At 36.9% G+C, this 18,528-nt stretch overlaps 1 protein-coding gene across 7 annotated transcripts in view; it reads right to left on the bottom strand.

Annotated features, from left to right (window-relative positions):
* Window positions 1-1,481: 1,481 nt before the first annotated feature.
* The window catches only part of NHSL1 (NHS like 1), a 157,918-nt gene continuing 140,871 nt past the window's right edge, over window positions 1,482-18,528 (bottom strand). For 4 of the 7 annotated variants that reach the window (XM_026705563.2, XM_026705564.2, XM_087940345.1 and 1 more), the window contains exons 5-8: window positions 16,494-16,625; window positions 8,102-11,401; window positions 7,410-7,539; window positions 1,482-3,583 (exon numbers count right to left, since the gene is read on the bottom strand). In XM_026705563.2, coding sequence (XP_026561348.2) covers window positions 2,938-3,583; window positions 7,410-7,539; window positions 8,102-11,401; window positions 16,494-16,625 — 4,208 coding nt within the window. In that variant the 3' untranslated portion in view covers window positions 1,482-2,937. The remainder of the gene's footprint in view (window positions 3,584-7,409; window positions 7,540-8,101; window positions 11,402-16,493; window positions 16,626-18,528) is intronic. The other 3 variants (XM_087940322.1, XM_087940336.1, XM_087940312.1) reach the window with 2 other exon arrangements.

The raw sequence follows: 18,528 nt of genomic DNA, 5'->3' as shown, positions 1-18,528 counted from the left end.
TAGCTTCAAACTCACTGGTTTGAGAACAAGTACTGTAGGTAGATTTTTCATACGCTCCTATGTACAAATGTTTGAAACATTTCTGAACATTCTAAGAGTTGAGTATACATTGCTGTATTTAAACACAATATTAGGCGAAACCTGGCTCAAAAACAGTAACTCTGAGAGGGACCTGGAAGCCCTAGTGTACGATCACTTAAATATGAGCCAACAATGTGCAGCAGCAGCCAAAAAAGCTAATATAATCCTTGATTGTATAAACAGGCATAGAATTAAAATCATGTGAAATGTTAATACTATTTTGTAAAGCCTTAGTAAGGCCACACGTGGAATACTGCATCCAGTTTTGGTCACCACATTACAAAAAAGATGTTGAGACTTTGGAAAAAGTGCAAAGAAGAGCAACTAAGATGGTTAAACATGTATTTGGAGACAAAAACATGAATAATGGTTGCAGGATTTGGGTTTGATTAGTCTAGAGATAAGAAGGACTAGAGGGGACATGATAGTATTCCAGTCTTTGAGGGGCTGCCACAAAGAGGAGGGGGTCAACTTATTTTTCAAAGCACCAAAGGGCAAGACAAGAAACAATGGATGGAAACTAATTAAGGAGAGAAGCAACCTGTAATTAAGGAGAAACTTCATAACAGTAAGAACAATTAACCAGTAGAACAGCTTGCCATCAGAAGTTGTGAGTGCTTCATCGCTGGGGTCCCAAAGGTGCTTTTTCAAGAGGCAACTGGACTTTCTGTTTTTTCTTCGAAGATATCTCACTTCTCACCCAAGAAGCTTCTTCAGCTCTGACTGGGTGGTGGGTCACAGCTGAAGAAGCTTCTTGGATGAGAAGCAAAACATCTTTAAAGAAAAACCAGAAAGTCCAGTTGCCTCTTGAAAAAGCACCTTTGGGAAAACCATGACCTGGATGACTGAGAATCTCCATAGACATTCATCACTGGAGGTTTTTAAGAAGAGACTGGATAGTCACTTGTCTGAAATGGTATATGCTTGATCAGGGGGTTGGAATAGAAGACTTCCAAGGTCCCTTCCAGCTCTATTCTGATTGAAATAGCAATAGAGTTCTCAGTCAAGATAGGCAGACCAAGGTGGATACATAGTTTTAACATGGTTAATTTTATCTTAAGTTTTGGAACTTTTTTGTGTAAAAAAAACCATACCATGCTGATACACCCTTACAGCAACCACGGTGTTTTTGGAAATGATGGATATTATTGCAAATGTCAAAGCTACTCTCCCCATAAAAACTCAAAAGTGAAATACATGGAATGTTGTCTTTTTTTCCTTTTGGATCTTTCCGATTATGTGGATTATCATTCTTAAGAGGAAAATCAAACACATGAGAGATATAAGCACCATCTAATAAATACACTTTAATGATAGCATCTGGATTTCCCAATATGATCCTTTGCTAATGTTTATTTAAAGAGATGTTGCATGGAAACATGAATGGTCATTAACTTGAGTAAGATGACAAATGGCAGCCTTGTTTATTAAAGCAGAATCACAGCATTGTCTCCATCATCTTCTTCAGTTGATGAAGACCCCTGAAATATACAGTATTAACAATATAGAGATGGAGGGCAAAAAAGAAGTCAAGTGTTTTTCATCAAAATAAATTATCTACATACAGGATTTTTCTTAACATCTAAAAATGTAGAAATTCCAAACTCTGAGAAAACAAGAATTACCTTAAGAACTTCCATTATGTACAAATATTATAAAAACCTTACAGACTATCAACTTATGCAAAATTCCTTTTCAAAAATTAAAAGCTTCTTTACAAAACTGTGAGCAAAACTGCAGTTACTTTGTCTGTAGTTTTCTTTACAAGGAAGAAATTTTTTTTTAATCAATGATAAAATCTTAATAAACATTAAGTCTTCTAAATGAGCAGTGTTATTTCCCCAGAAAGAAGAAATGCTGGCTATTCCTAAAAAGTAAAAGTAATTGTAGTGCACTCTTTGGTAACAAAAAAACAAGTTACTGTTGAAACTTTCAAGTGATATGTTATTCAAAGCTCTTCTCCCTTTTGACAAACAAAAGCTAACAATACAGTTTAATAGAAAACGAAAACATTCTTCACAGTTCTATGGTGTAAGTTCTCCAATGTTGCATTTACTTTAAAATCGAAACATTAATAGCTGCTTATTATGTTTCCCCTGAATATATCTACATCCCCATTATAAGTCAGCAAATATTTTAGGTCTCCAAAAGGATACCTCAAACTGTATTGAGAGAAACCACAGAGAATAAATGGCTTCTGTAAGTCCAAGCAGATGGATTGTAATATGGCTGCACAGCAGTCACTTCTGTATCACAAGTGTCCCCCACTCCGATGTAATTTTTAGAATTTAAACTAAACCCTTGTTGTATTATTAGGACATGGTGAGCTCATAAGAGGAGATTAGATCTCATCAGAAGCAGCAGTGGGACAATGCCAGTCCTGCTAACTAATATTAGGCTGCACATTTCTTTCAAATAGTCCCTGCGGAAAGTTTACTAAGTTTTATAAATATAATACTTAAAAAGTTACTGCCACCTTTACCATAGAAGCTTCCCGTTTAATTTTTGCAGACTTATTTAGTTTTTTACACTCTCAAAAAAGGAAAAATAAAAAAAGCATGCTCAAACTAGAATCCAAGAACTGTCATTACTTCTTGTTATTAAGGCTTGAATGCAGAGGTCTGATGACTAGATTCTTTTTTCAAACAAAAAAGTCAGTCCAATTGAGTTGAACAAAATATCAGCGTACTGCATCTTCTATACAGTATCCCATACACAAATTCACCCTAAATTATACTTGGACTCGATGCTTTACTGGTTACGTATGAAAGTCTAGCACCTTAAACTTCATTTAAACTTTTTTTTTTTAGTTTAAATGCTAATATTAAAAAAACCAAGGGCATTCTGTGTTACCCGTTAAGATAACAAGTCCTTGAGCATGTTGTCAACCTCAGTAGAGTCTCTATTTTCATTACTATCCGTATCATCACTCTCAAATACATCGGGTGGTTCCTCTTCTGAAAACCTGCGAGTTCTGTTTTCTGCAGATTCAAGTACTTCTACATCACCCTCACTGATAACAGTCATAGGGCTACTCTGGATCCGGTTTCGAGCACTATACTTGCTACTTGCGGCAGAGGGCGGGGTTCGAGATCTGCTGTATCTTGTGCTGGAGACAGACAGACTCCTTGGCATGAGGCCTTCACTCTTGGCCCATTCCTCCTGAGGCCTTTTGGTCTTGGTCGGAGAAGCTGCTATGCTCTCACTCAGATCCCCTATGGAATCTACTTTACCTCTTTGAAATCTTGGGTCTGTATTCTTTAGCAATTCTGCTGCGGACATACGAGAACTGGTGTCAGAGCGGCTCCCTTTTTTAAGAAGCAGCGCTTTGAAGTTGTCATTGCTGGTGGCGCTCTTGCGAATATTTCTCTGAATTGACCCTGCCTGCCTCAGGGAAAGCAGGTTTGGGGAAGAACTGGTAGGTGTGACTGGAGGCGATGGAGAATGATTTGCAGCGTGATCTTCTTCAGAATCTTTGCGGCCAAGGACTTTCCTTTTGGATCTGTAATTGTGAGTTGGGAAAAACAGGAAAAAGTTACTAGCCTCTCTATATAAGGACTTATTTTGCATCCCAATACGAAAAAGATAATAAAGTAGTCCTCATTTAGTGACTGCCTCAGATAGCGACCACACTTACAACAGTAATGAAAAATTTTGACCAGTCCTAATATTTACAACCTTCACAAGAGTAAACTATTGTGCAAAAAAAGAGTAAGCTAAAGTAAATTCATAAGCATGGTTATGGTTTCACTTTATGACCACTTTACTTGATAATCAAATGTTGCTCCCAATTGTGATCACTAAATGAGGACTAGCTATGCTTGTTAAGAAGGAAATATATGAGTATAGTAACTACTGTTACTGAACTTATGGAAGTGTAGTTTTGGGGATAAAAGGAATTGTATGCCATATTTCAGACATAAAAGTACTTTCAGTTTCTGGGCACAAATCTAAACCAAACAATGTGTATGCAATTTAAAAGTTTCTTCCATTGTTGTTTATTTTGTAAAGCAAATATTTGAATCTTGCTAAACATTACTTTTAATGAACGCATATTTCCAATCTCTTCCAAATTGAGGACAGCTTACAAATGTGCACTAATATACATTTCCCAATGAAATTGCCAAGGGAATGGAATTAATGAAATCAAAATAAAATATATAAGCTCTGTGGGAACTATCAATCCAGCAAGCATTTCACTTGCCTATCAAACAGCAATTAGCAAATTGGACACAGTGTTTCACTATTTAGCAACAGCACTCAACTAACTACATTTATGGTCACATGGTGAAAAGGATATTCATTAAAACAACAACAAGGATATGCACGGAAGGGGAAAAAAAACCAGAATGTCTAGTTTAAAGGAGGGAACAAACATGTGATCATCTGAATTTGCATTCCAATACAAACTGTAACATTAAGCATGTCATGCATGTACAACAAAAATCTTTAAAGTATCTCAGAAACAATTATTTGGATAACTATGGCATAGTTTCTGGTCTCTGTTGCAGTAGACTTGGATTACTGTTTGCATTTAATTAAACACCGCAAATGGCAGCCCCACCAATATAATTCCATTCCTGGAAGCAGTACCCATCGCAGAAGAGGATGGTACCAATTCAAAATGGCTAAGCCTCTAGATAAAACAGGAGGGAGGGGAGAGCTGCAGCAGAATGGTGGTGAAGAAAGCTGTACTATGGTTTCTGGAAACATAATACTATAATTATAAGTTCTACCCAGCATATTTCTGGTCATACATTCTGTCCCTAAAACAAAACAAAATAGCTTGTATATTTTGTATATTTATACATCAGCAAGAAATGTTAAGAACAATGGAAAAAATGTTATTTCTCCATATTCAGTTTAACAGGGAGAATACTTTGTTAGTGGAAAATCAGAAAAGATTGGGAATGCAGATTGTATCACTGTTGTATCACTGTAGCAAATTGAGCAGTGATACATTCATATTACACATTGTGTTGTAATATGAAGAAGATCAGCATTAATGCAAGCTGCTGTTCTCTATTTCGGTCTTACACAAATAATCTAAACAGCACCTATTGTTTTATATAACTGTGCAATACAGACCCCCTTAAAGAGCATTATCTAGAAAATTAAAAAAAACCATAAGAATACAAAACTATGACATTTACATTCATTTATAAAAATGTAGTTTCCCCGACCCTGCCAAGGCCTTTATCATTTATCATTCTTTATCATTCTTTCTTTCTTGCCTGAGAAGCCTCTTCTGACAAGCATGTAAAGTATGACTAACATAATGATAACATGTATAATATAACTGATTTTAATTGATATTATGGTATCAGTTAACATATGGCAACCTATGTAGTGTACAATATGTAATATGAAGGCATCTATACAGCAACACCTTGGAAGATGCAATGGTGATAGAAAAGCTCACCTACTCACGTTTAAATGATATTCTCTCACACATCGTTTTTTCCCTATTTATTTATTAATATTTTATCCCGCCTTTATTACTTTATAAGTAGCTCAAGGCAGCGAACCTATACATAGTACTCCTTCTTTCTCCTAAATTCCTTAAAACGTCAACCCCTTTTGGGCTGAGAGAGAAGGCCTGACCCAAAGCCAGCCAGCTGGGTTTCACACCTAAGGCAGAACTAGAACTCAGAGTCTTCCACTTTCTAGCCTGGCACCTTAACTGCTAGTCTAAACTAGCTCCATTTCTGGTCTTGTTCTGATCATTTGAGGTTGAATGCTACATTGGTTATACCTGTCTGAAGAGCTATTTTATGTACCTAAAAATTTGTAATGTCAAAATGATTTTTTTATTTGTTTTTAGTCTGTTTTCTTCTTCTCTCTCTCTCTCCCTCCCTCCCCCCCCACTCCTGAAATTATCCTCAATTTTCTCACTACATGTAAGAAAAATTCTCTTACAGAATTAAAATTGACAATTGTGTCAATTATTACAAATTTAACTCAAATAACTCATGAAATAGCATAGTCCCAGCAGCAAAACTGTTCTTGCTGTCATGCTTTAACATTGCAGGACCTTGCTGCTGTCACCAGATTAATGAAACCTGGGTGGTAGATCTGTGCTAGAACTTTACTCTCGTGGGCTCTGCAAGGGATGACTTAACATGTGTAAAAAGGTGGGCCTTTCTTGATGACACTGCTGTCATCAAATGATCCATGACTACCCTTCCCCTGTAGACACAGGAAGACACTGTTGATTGCAAAATATAAGTTGGACATGCTTTGAAGTTATCTTTAGCATGGTTCCTATCCTGTGAAAGTCAACACAACATTCTACCACACTAGGACATAACAAGAAAATCTTTGTGGCTTGAGTAACTAAACTGTTGCAGTTTCTGTGCATTATGAATAAAAGCAGGAACATGTTGATGTATGTTGTGCAGTCGATTTCAATTTTACTTTGAAACCAGCTTAATAAATGGCAATAAATGACCACTAGATGGAACCAATGCTTCATGCTAGATACTACAAATCAGTAATACAGTACTTTCTCTATTGAAGTTCTCCTGAAGCATTTTTAGAGGGTGTTGGTTTCTAAAAATTTATCACCAAACAGCCTTCTTGTAAAAAGAATGTTTATTCTGACTTCACCCAGCCTTCCTGAACCTGAAGCCCTGCAGATGAGTTGGACAAGAACTCCTTCAAAAGATATTCATAATTCAAATCATTTGTGGGGAGAGCTAAAGTAGCTGAAATGTGTATCTATAATCATTTCCCCTTTTTAAATTAAGGAAGAATTGGATCAGGGTAGGGTTTGTCGGTATTGCACGTTTCAGTTGATAAAGCAGCATGTCATCTTTAATTAAATTATGGCAATCTCTATTCTGGCTATTGTCGTATGTTTTCCCCTTATTTATGATGGTTATATTGTGTTTACTTGCCAGTTTAAGCCAAGCCTGCCATGAAACATTAGAGTTGAGCCTCTGTCCCAAACTGCACCAGGAGTACAAAAAAAAAAAAGAGATGGAAGGGCATGAAGAGAAAGAAAAAGATACACAGAAAAAGCAACAGTATATGTTAAATCATGTAGACTGAGACAAGAGCACAATCAAACAAGGAGTAACCAAGAAACCACGGCTTGATCATGTAATAAAACATAATTCTGTTGGTAGGAGAGTTACATTTTAAAATGAACAAAACATTATTGTAAAGCAATTAAAGGTATTACCCCTACATGCAAAGCATGTGGGACATGGATGCATTAATTAATGAGAACTGGAAAGCACAAACATTATGATAAGAGAAATGCACTAAAGAATCTAGAAAGGACACCCAAGGAAGTAACCTTATAAAAACAATTTAAGCAGTACCTGTGAATGGCTGCAAAAAGATCCTCAGTCGTCCTTGGTCGACTTGGCACTGCCATTATCTCACTGCCTTCCCCATAGCTTGGGCTCTGTAGCAAAAAGCTGGCTGCTGCATCAGCTTCAATTGCTTCAGCTAAAATACGAGGATGGGGGGGGGAAAAAGCCAAGCAAAAATGTAATCTAAAGCAACAGTTGACAAAGTGACAAATGAACAAATACAGTCTGTACATTTCTCACAAACTATGCAACAATCGGACCTATTTTTTTTTAATAATGTTCTCAGTAACTGGTGTCCATGAAAGCCTTTTACTGGTTTGTGAAGAAAATTAAAGCCCAGTGAAAGTTTTTGGAACTTTCCCCCAATAAAGAAATCAGCATCAGCTTAATTTAAAAACCTATATTTTTGCCCCACCAATTTTTTTAGAATAGGGATAAAACTAATAAAATCCTATCTAACAAGTTTTTTTTTTAAAGAAAAGAATTAAGATAATAATTTTATTACCAATTGTAATCTGAGCTTTCTGGTTTTCCTTAAGACTAGTATGAAATTATATTGATGACATATAACCTTTACCATATACAATGTAAAAATCTTTACTGTTCTTATGATGTGACTCTCCATAATTCCAGATGTGACTGTTGACTAATAGACTAGGTCAAAAGACAAAACACAGTGGAAAAAAAAAAAAACTTACAACTTTCATCCCCTTGAGAAAACTGTTTCTCTGCTCCAGAGATGCTGTCTACATTTCTGTCTGGACTGCTTTGTTCACACGAGGAAGCCGTCTCCTCCTCCTGGGTCTGCAGAATAGAGAACCTGGTTTCACAGGAGATAGGACTCGCAGCTCCTCCTTCTGAGACAAGGTTGTTAGGCTCCATTTCATAGGAACCGAATCCATCTGTAGGATAATTGTTAACCTGGCTGTGCTGTGCAATTTCAGCATCCTTCGCAGTTGTACTTGGAATGCTTTTGGCTGTTTCACCCGCAGCTATTTTCTCTGTTGTAACATCAGGCTGTGGGGGTGGCACAATCAGGAACAGTTTGGGTTTCTTTGAAACAGGCGGTGGCTTCTTGTTTGGCAATATATCCTGAGGCTTGCTGAGAAATCCAGATTGTTCCTGAAGGGATGTACATACAAGACTACTATGAGACTCTTGGTTCTGCACCAAAGTTTCGTCAGCTTTGTCTGGTTGCGACTCTCTGGCAAATGAGTTATTTATGCTTATTACATTTCTGGGCATTTTAGCACTGATAGGTTCAGACCTTCTGCCAGTTAGGCTACAAACAGAAGCTCTCTGGCCTTCACTCCCAACGGCATCCAGCATGTCACTGTATCCTCCTGACAAATGTGATTTGAAAGGCAACCCAGCAGAAAAAGGATCCTGTTTTTTTCCCTGAGGACTTGCCTTGGAAGCAGACTCGGCTGGCTGCTCAACCTCTGACTTCATAGCTTTCTTCACCGACCTCAGTTGTACCATCTGGAGAGCTTCAGTAGTTATGAGTGGCATTGCAGGCCTTGGGACATCATCCTTATTTAAGGGCTGTTTTGCATTGTTGCAAGCACCTTCCAAATTATGTTTCTTGAAAGAGTATGGTACAGGTTTATGTCCATCTTTCATGAATCTGGGATCTAAGGGTGGGGCTGGTGGAGGAGCTGAAGTTTGAAAAGTGGGTGGGAGGCGATGAGAAGAATCGGGAAGTAAAGAGTGAGAAGAATGAATTGAAGTATCTTGATTATTAAGCCATCCATTATTCTGAGGAAAAGAAGTGTTTGTGACAACATCTGGGGGAGGAGGTGGAAAACTTGGTGATTCAGGTGATTGAGGAAGATCAGTAACATCTGTTAGGGGAGGTGGTGGGAGAGGAAGAAGAGGGTCATTGGAATCTGAAGATAGTAGTGAAGATGATGTAACCGGAGGGAAGCTCAGGGTAGGATCAGGTTTCTTCATAGTTCCTTCAGCAGATGTATTTGATGACAGAGAGGTGGAAGAGGAAGACACTGAAACGGAAGACAATAGGCTTGATTTTCTTTCAGGCACTCTAGGCTTCATCTTGGACTTCGCGTTTCCCGTTGACATAGACTTTAGAATGACAGGCACTGGTGTAAGTGCTGTGGGTGTGTTGGATTGGCTAGAATATCCACTAGATGGTGATGTAACTCTCTGTGATTTTTCTGGAGAAATAGCTTTTGTTTTGGCTACTCCAGAGGGCACTTGTGGTATAGAAGCCCTTGACCCATCATTAAGGTGACTAACGTTATAATCAATTAGCTTCGGTACAGCATTAGAGGAATGAATTGCTGTGGATTTTAAATGGTCATCCGGGATCCCAGGATAATCACTGTAGTAACACCACTGGTCAGTGTATTCTGATTTGAGGCTACTTGTGTCACTCTGGGCTGGTGTGACTGCACAGATGGAATACATGTTGAGTCCTGTGGCAGACATCATGCTGCTACTGGCACTCACAGTGCTCTGGCTACGAGACCGCAGCACCCAAGGATCGTCATAATCACTGCAGGGACTCTGTGACAGCGAGCCACCATTTTTGCACTGGAGGTTCAGTTGCAAGGAATGTTGAAGGCTCGCTATCAGCTTATCATCCAGGACTTGTCCGCTGGACTGAGGTTTATTCTTGGGGGCTCTTCTAAGAGAATCTGTTCTGGATGGTGGGAGAGGTGGTTTTTTTGCCTTTTTAAAGGAGATGCTACGTGTGAGTGACTTGTCATTGGAACTTGCAAAATCTTCCAGAGATTTCTTCTCGGTTCCAGCAAACACATTAATGACACTATGCCTGGGATTTCCAAAGCCATTTTCACTGCAGCTTTTAACAGACTGGACATCTGAATCCACATGCATAGAAGGGTAACAGACATCACTGTCCACAGAATATAAAGAGTGTGAGTCTTCTTTGGCTAAGACTCTTTCAAGGGTGTCAGAGCCGGAGCAATCTGGAATGTCGCATTTTGACATGTGTAAGGTGGTGGTGTCATTTCCATAATGGTTGAATCCACAGTGCTTTGCATTTTGCTTGACTTTGTCCTGTATGCTGTCCACAGTGTAACTTGATTCACTTCTACCATTGATGTCATGAGAATGGCTTGGCAAATGGTGATTGTTCCTAAAATTATAGGCCACACTTTGGGGGATACTTTCTGTAGTGCCTGTATTACAAAAGGATGCATACACCATTACACCGTTGGATGAGATAGTGGTGTCTGAGGAATGTGAGTGACGTGTTGAGCTGGTGTCACTCCAGGTGCCATTAGAAGAGCGATGTCGCTCTTTTGCATTTATTGTCCCATTGCCAACAAGATTGTCTCCAGGTTTTTGGTACAAAGAAGAGTTCGTCATTTTCCTATCTATTGTCTCAGGACTCTCTGCCGGGTTGTTATTTATAACATCTGAAGTGGATGATAGGGAAGCATTTGGTGTGATGATGGTAGAATATGCAACATGTGGAGAGATCATACATGCTGTGCCTTCTGTTTTTCCATTTTCAGAGTTTAATTCTTGAGATTTTGGCCTCTGTAACCCATTTATCCTACAGCCATTTCTCATATCATCTATTCTTTCATTTCCTTGCCACACACCTACATGATGTAACAAAGGTCCACTTTCGGTTGACTTGGAGAGGCTATGCCTACGTTCAAGTAACTGCAGGGACACTCTTGCTCCAGACCGAGGTAGACTGTGAAAGCCCAGGTCATTATTTAGGCGAGAAGTAGACATGACTCCAGCAGAATCACTCATCACAGACATGTTACCAGAAGAACTGGAAAGCTGTGACATCTGGGCTGCAATTCCTTGGCCTTTCTGTGCACGTATTCGCCTAACTGAAGGTGGCACCACTTTAACTTCTTCTGTCTGACAGCTGGAGTCTTTGGTGCCACACTGATGCATAGAAGACTGACAGCTCTCAAATTTTCCTAGTGTAGAATAATGATCAGGGACACATAACGAATGGCCCCGGATGTCATATTTGCCATTGCCAACTGTAGATATTAAAACAAAACTGTTAGAAAAATAAATATACAGCATTGTTATAGTTGCATTTAAAATATGTTCATTAATAAAAAGTTTACACGGAACTCACATTTAGTTTTTACCATACAAGTTCCAATGTGTTCAGGTATTCCTAATGAAAGATTCTTGGCATTTTTATATTTGCGCTATATATTATATATGTGATATGTTAGATTTTTGAAAAAGATTAAAATAGATGAAAATGCATAAAGACAACAGCAAGCTAATGGTTCCTTGTGTGCTTCAGTTCAGATATATTTTAAATCATATCAGCTGGCACTATTATTGAATCCAGCCCACAGCCACATTGGAGGTATTGGGGGGGTCCTGGATGAGGGACAACAAGCTTTGACTGAACCCTGGGAAGACTGAGTGGATGCATGGAGCTTCAAGATCTGGGACTTTAACTACCTTTAAAGACCTGAATGGCATACCAGGTTACTGGAGGAATCTTCTCACCTCAATGGAACTGGCCAACCCTGGCAGAGGGGGCATGTTACGGACCCATCAGTCAAGGAATTTTGGCTGGCAGGATGCAGGTGAAGGCCTTTCTCTATCATGGCTCCTAGAACATCTTAACCCTTAAGGTGAAATTGGCTTCCACCTTTTGACCTTCTGTAAGGGCCTGACGCCTCTGCCAGATGACTTGGAGCTAAAGTGGGGAATTTTGGAGGGGGGTGGATAAATTAAGAGTCAATCCCACCTCCACCCATAATGCATCCTGCTTTCTATCTCCCCATCTTTTTAGCTATAATTTTATCTTTGACTGTAATAACATTTTTTTTATCATTTTAGACATTTCTATCTTGTATGGTTTTAATGCTCTTAATGCTGTGAGTGGCCCAGAGTTGCTTTGAAATAAGACACGTGGCAAATAAATATAATAATAAAAAAATATTCCACTCATTCCTGAAACTGTTTTCATATACTGATTCCAAATTGGAACATTTTTTAACATTTCTATAGATTTTTCCACAGTAAAAGCTGTCTGATGATAGGAATGTAATATGAAAAACTTGCATAACATACGATGATCAGCAAAAATAATAGTAACTCACCATTGCTATAATTTAGGAGATAAGATGTTATCTTCCAAATAATGAGCACAGATCTGATGGAAACCTAATCCCAAAGTATGTGGAGGACATTGGTTGTATATCTCTTTCTGCTGAACATCAATAACTAACATGCGGAATTTATTGTCAGAAAGCATGTAATGGCTACTAGACTATAATGTCTTTAGAAGTAGGTTAGATAAAGTTCTATGGAAGAGGTCAATCAAAGGCTGTTAGCAATAAACTGTATTCTACTCAAGCATATACAAATGCCAGTTGTAAAGGCAGGGAAGGTAAAAAGGGGGTATATTTTCCAGCCTGTGATCATCTCAGAGCAGGGGTGTCAAACTCGCGACAACATGTTGTTGTCACGTGACATACGCAACTTTATCCCCCTTCACTAAACTGGGGGTGGGGGGTGTCCAGTGCGTGACACATCCGGCCCGTGGGCCATGAGTTTGACATCCCTGTCTCAGAGGCATCTGATTGGCCAGTCTAAGGAATAGAATCCTGAATTAAAATGTGCTTTGATTTAATCCAGCATTTCTGAAGTGAATAATTACAATAATTGTTTAATTGGGTCATTAGTGTATGGATTTAGATTTTTTTTTCCTGGCAACATCTGAGGATTGAATCACATTCTCACTTTTATATTCATAAATTGTCCTCTTGTCCTCTTGATGAAATTACATTCACTGTAATTTGCTCTTAATCACTCTCTAGGCAATGCATGCATAGTTTTTTTTCTTATATGTCATACAAGTATGGATTCCAGATGATTACGTATAAGATACCTGTATTACATTTGTGCTTTTATTTTCTCTTTCTTTCACTTTAACATTCATTTTCCCAAATAAGGTCCATTTCATTGGGAGTTTCTTATATTCATTCTTGAAATTTGAAAATAACTTCCTGGTTCTAATAATTTTACCCTCCTCTAGAGATCCCTTTCAATTGGCAATACAAATAGGATGAAGACATGTACACACATGGAAAACAGAATTATATGACCTTGTGCAGTTTTTAAAAATTGCTTTCATTGTGGTAAGTCTTGGAAGTTCTGGATGGATCATGGGCTGTGTAGCCTGGAAAAGGCAATACAAGCTATTTTTTCTCCAATGCTATATGCAAGGCATATTCTAAATGGGTTAGAAGTAGGTGATCATCAGAAAATTGAACAGTTGCTAGCACAGAGAAAGTAAACGGAAGAGGAAGAGAATAATAATAAGGTAGTGTTTCACATTCAGAATTCTACATGAGGATCACAGGCTCTCATTTATAAAATCACTGTGTCTAACTATGCATGAAAAGAGGATTGGATTCTGTGAACTTCAGTTCCTCCTATCTCTGTTGAAATGAGAAGCACTTTAAAAATGAAATATGATGCTGCATGAGGACCTGTCTCAAGAGAGAGATAAAGAGAACTAAAATTCCAATTGTGCACAATTTGGACGTAGCTGTAGATGTTATTCAAAGCATCACAAAATCTTTATCATCTACAAAGATTTTAAGTTAATTTTTTATGCGAGAACTCTGTTTATCACCAACTTTGCTGTTGGCATCATTCAAATGACGTTACAGGTTGTCCTCATCTTATGACCATTCCTTTTAACGATCATTGGGAACCACAATGGCCTCAAAAAGAATGCTTTATGGACTGTAAGGCATTTTCAGCCATTGCAAACATTTGCACTGTGGCCATGGGCATTAGGTAATGTTTTTAATATTTTAATCTGTTTAATTTGTGGTTTTAATATGATCTGATATGCTGTTTTAACATTTGATTGGGAGTCACTCAGAGTCGGTTAGAAGATGGGCAGCTATATGTAATAAATAAACAGAATGTTGATTTTGGGAAGTTATAAATGAGCTAAGGGTACAGATGAATTTGAAATATGTTTTTGAAATTAATTATAAGAGCCTTTCCATGAAAAAAATGCTGTTCTTTTGAACTCTTTTAAAAAGCACAATAGGATGGGACTTTGGAGGTGGATCACTAAAGGGAATCAAACAAAGCCAACAATTACAATTAAAGAAGATTTAAATATGATGTAATAATACAGAATGAGGCAAAATATTTAATGTTGCATGTATTGAAGGATATTTGTGAAAAATGGCCATAGAAAATTACTTTAAGCATATCTGCATTATGCAGGTAGTTTTTAACCTAATGATCATAATAGAGTCCAGAATTTCAATCTTAAGTCATTGCAGAGATTAAGTGAGACACCAATATGATCATTTTGCTTGACAACTGCAATCTCAGCTCTTCCAGTTGCAGTCATTAAGTAACCACATGGGTCATTAAGCCAACAGAGCCAAAGGAGGGCAGGCAGCTCCTTCCATTCTTTGCACAGAAGAGAACTCCTTTCCTGGACAGGCTGAATGAGCTTGGATCTTTTCTAAGTAACCTGGATAACTTTGTTATACTGAAATTTGCAAAGAGAATTGTTAAACTATTGAAAGATTCTGTGAGAAGTGATAAAGAAAGAAAATAAAGGAAATGAAGTGCTAGGTCTAGGACATTGTTTGAAGGAATCAAAGATCAAAATTGTTAAAAGAGAAAAGAATATAAAGTTGGTTTACATGATTAAGATTAAAATAGATATGTCATTATCTCTGCTAACCCATAAGAGACTTTTGCTGACCAGCACTGAACAACTAAGTTTCAAGACAAGATAAGATATATGAGATATATCTTATCTACATATATCATATAAATAAGATATGAGAAGAAGAGACAATTTGTTGCATTTTAACAGAAGGTGACAAGTCACTAAAATTATTTGTACTTGTTCTCATGGAGGGAGAAGTCATTTCTTTATGTATTTCTTTTCTTTACTATATTCTTATTTTTTCTTTCTTTTCTATTTCTTTTCTTTTTAGTTTGTATTAGGTTTTATTTTTTTAACTTTAATGTTTAATAAAATTACTATTAAAAATCTTATAAAGCGTAATAAGTATTAATGAGAAAGGTGACTATATAAATGGATTAAATAAACACATAGTCAAATATATTTGAATCTGTATCATATTTTTAAAGACTTATTACAGGTAGTCCTCAACTTACAACTACAACTGAGCCAAATATTTCTGTTTCCAAATGAGACAGTTGTTAAATGAATTTTGCCCCTTTTTACAAACTTTTTTTTTTGCCACAATTGTTAGGTGAATCACCGCAGTTGTTAAATTAGTAACACAGTTGCTAAGTGAATTCTGCTTCCCCATTGACTTTACGTCAGAAAGGTGTAGAAGGTGATCACATAACATTGCAACATGTACCAGTTGTCAAGCATCTGAATTTTGATCACATGACCAGTTGTTAAGTATGGAAAACAATCATCAGTCACTTTTTTCAGTGCTGTTGTTAATTTTGAACAGTCACTAAATGAACTGTTGTAAGTTGAGGATTACCTGTATTTCACTTTTTAAAAGGGAGATATAGTTAGTAGAATAACTCACCCTTGTGAGATGTTAGAACTTGGAGAAATGTTTAGGCAGCAATAAAACTGACAAAGTTATATTAATGTTCTTAATACTTACTCAATAAAAACTATAATTTTCACATTAAAGCTTTCTTCCACAGATGGCCTTTCCATGTACCATATAAAATAAACGTATGTATTCATTCAATAGATAATCTGAAAAGGGAAACTTTTTGGAGCAAAACTATCATATGTGAAATGGCCTTGAAAATTAGCAAATGGTTATTATCAAATACCTCTAGTCCACTAGTGACATTATCTACATGTGTGCTATTTGCATTTCCTCGTAGCAAATCCCAGCCATTTCCAGCATGGAACGGAAATTTTAATTTCTTGGTAGGAGACCAAATAATAATACAAAGAACACACTCACTATTCTTTCTTGGTGACCAGCCATACATTCATTTGGAACTTTTAAGAGGCTATCAGACTGTATTGGTTTCATAAGCGCAATTAAATGTTAAGAGTTTAGTTACGATAAGCAATTAATTGGAATGGAATACAGTTCTGATGAGCCATACCTAGCTCTCTTTGGATGTTGTCAGGGACTCCTGTAATAGTCTTTCTCCTTTTCATTTTCTTCGGCCGCCTTACCACACTGTCTGTGTAAATCAAAGACCTCCGTATGCTGGCTTGGCGGTCAAAATTCTCCCCTGATGTACAGTAGAACAAGCAAAGCACCATTATTTTCAAGCACACTGACATCATGCACTTTCTTCCACTTGCTTATACTGGTAGTAGAAATGAAGAAAAGGCATTAATATATGATGTTAGCACTGTCATACAAAGCAGGAACAGATACAGCACTCTGCAACTATAAGGCTTAAAATGTACAAAAAAAATTAAATGCCTATATGGATAATTTCTTAATAATTTGATCTCCTATGATTTTGTATGATCCGGGATTAGCAAGAAGAATGCCTGGGTTATCAGGTGTCAGCATTAGAAGAAGTTGCTGACCCTTCTACTAATTATGTTTAGTAGAATGTGTTAAAACTTGTTGGATTCACAAAACACTGTAAGTCATAAATATAGACATGTAAACATACCTATATGTGTTTACACAGCAGCCAAATTAAGACCTAATCAGCACAACCAAAAATAGATTTTCAAGTGGAAATGGTTTTGGAAAACAGTTGACATACATATACATACAGTTACATATAACATCAAAATATACAGAATTATGACTGTATGTTACCAAAAATGATTTATTTATAACCGTATGATTCTGTAAGTCTTGAGAAAAAAAATACATAGGTGTGGAATTAGGAATATTTTTGACTAAATCGGCTATCTCTGATCAAAAATATAATATACTCCATTTCATTCTGATCATTCACAAAAAGCATACTAATTCAGAGCATTACTGGATAAACAAACTATAATTATAATGAACTGCTTTTCTACTTGAAATCTCAACTATGTTTAATCTATCACCAGTGGATGCTACATTTGCTGAACCCCTTGAATCAAAATGAGGTTTAAGTAAGTTGATTCATGATGCATGTAACAAAAGTAAGCCTTATAATTGAGTATGTGCTCCATCATAATGGACCCAACAGCAGTTCTCCAGGTCAGATAGCTATAGACATTTCCATTTTTTTTCCAGTGAGTTAATAAATTGACTACTTGTCATTACCCATATTTATATTCTGCTCTTGTTTTATTCTTGCAGATAGATTACAAATCAAATATACGTCACATTTTGGTTTTTGTTTGTATTCACAAAATATTCTATTTAAAAATTTCAGAAAACTAGATTAAGTTCTTTCATCTTGTCTTCACTGTAGCGAAGAAAAAAAATATACAGAGATATTTGAATAGTTCTATACTTTACATTTCTGACTAGCCAAGTTATTTCTCACTGAAAAGTAACTTTAGCATATGCTAGAATGTGCTGTTTATGGATCCTCCCTAGATCAGGTCAATTCATCAGATCAGTTTTAAGGAAACATGGGATATGCAAATAATTTTAAAGAGATGTTTTAACTCTACACATGAATATTTTCTGGATTATAGCAACACACTAAAGGTAACTGTTTCATCTTCAGTTGCATGGACAAAATTTTTGGGTTTTGAGAAGATGATGTTGTATGTGAGCCTAGACATTCTGTTCTTGTTAGATGAAACGAATCTAATGTTTGGAGTAAAGGAGCATTTGCAAATTGAACAGATTATGAGTTTCAGACCATCAACTCTGCTTCTGTTCACCATACCAGGGAGCCTCTTTCATTACTGCTTTTCTTTGAACAGCAGTACTCTATTCCATATTGTAAAAACTACAAAAAAATAAATTCCTCAGAGGTGCCATTGTTGCTAGTGATTGCTCTTGGAAGAAGTGCCAAAAGCCTCTCTTTTCTATAAAAGTACTACAGTTGTCTACATCTCATCCCAATTTATATCAGTATCAGACTTTGCAAATGAGGGAAAGAATTAGATAATAACTAGGTATAACCACACCTTATAAGGCTCATTTTACTATTCCTTTTTTCACTATTCTCATCCAGTCCTCAGTTTCCTATCACCAATTAAAATGGCGTTATAAGTGGCCAT

This window comes from Pseudonaja textilis, chromosome 1, assembly GCF_049901715.1.
Source record: "Pseudonaja textilis isolate UNSWEBS1 chromosome 1, rPseTex1.2, whole genome shotgun sequence".
Lineage (NCBI taxonomy): Eukaryota > Metazoa > Chordata > Lepidosauria > Squamata > Elapidae > Pseudonaja > Pseudonaja textilis.
Note: the sequence above shows the minus strand (reverse complement) of the source record. Positions and strands in the feature narration are given on the sequence as shown.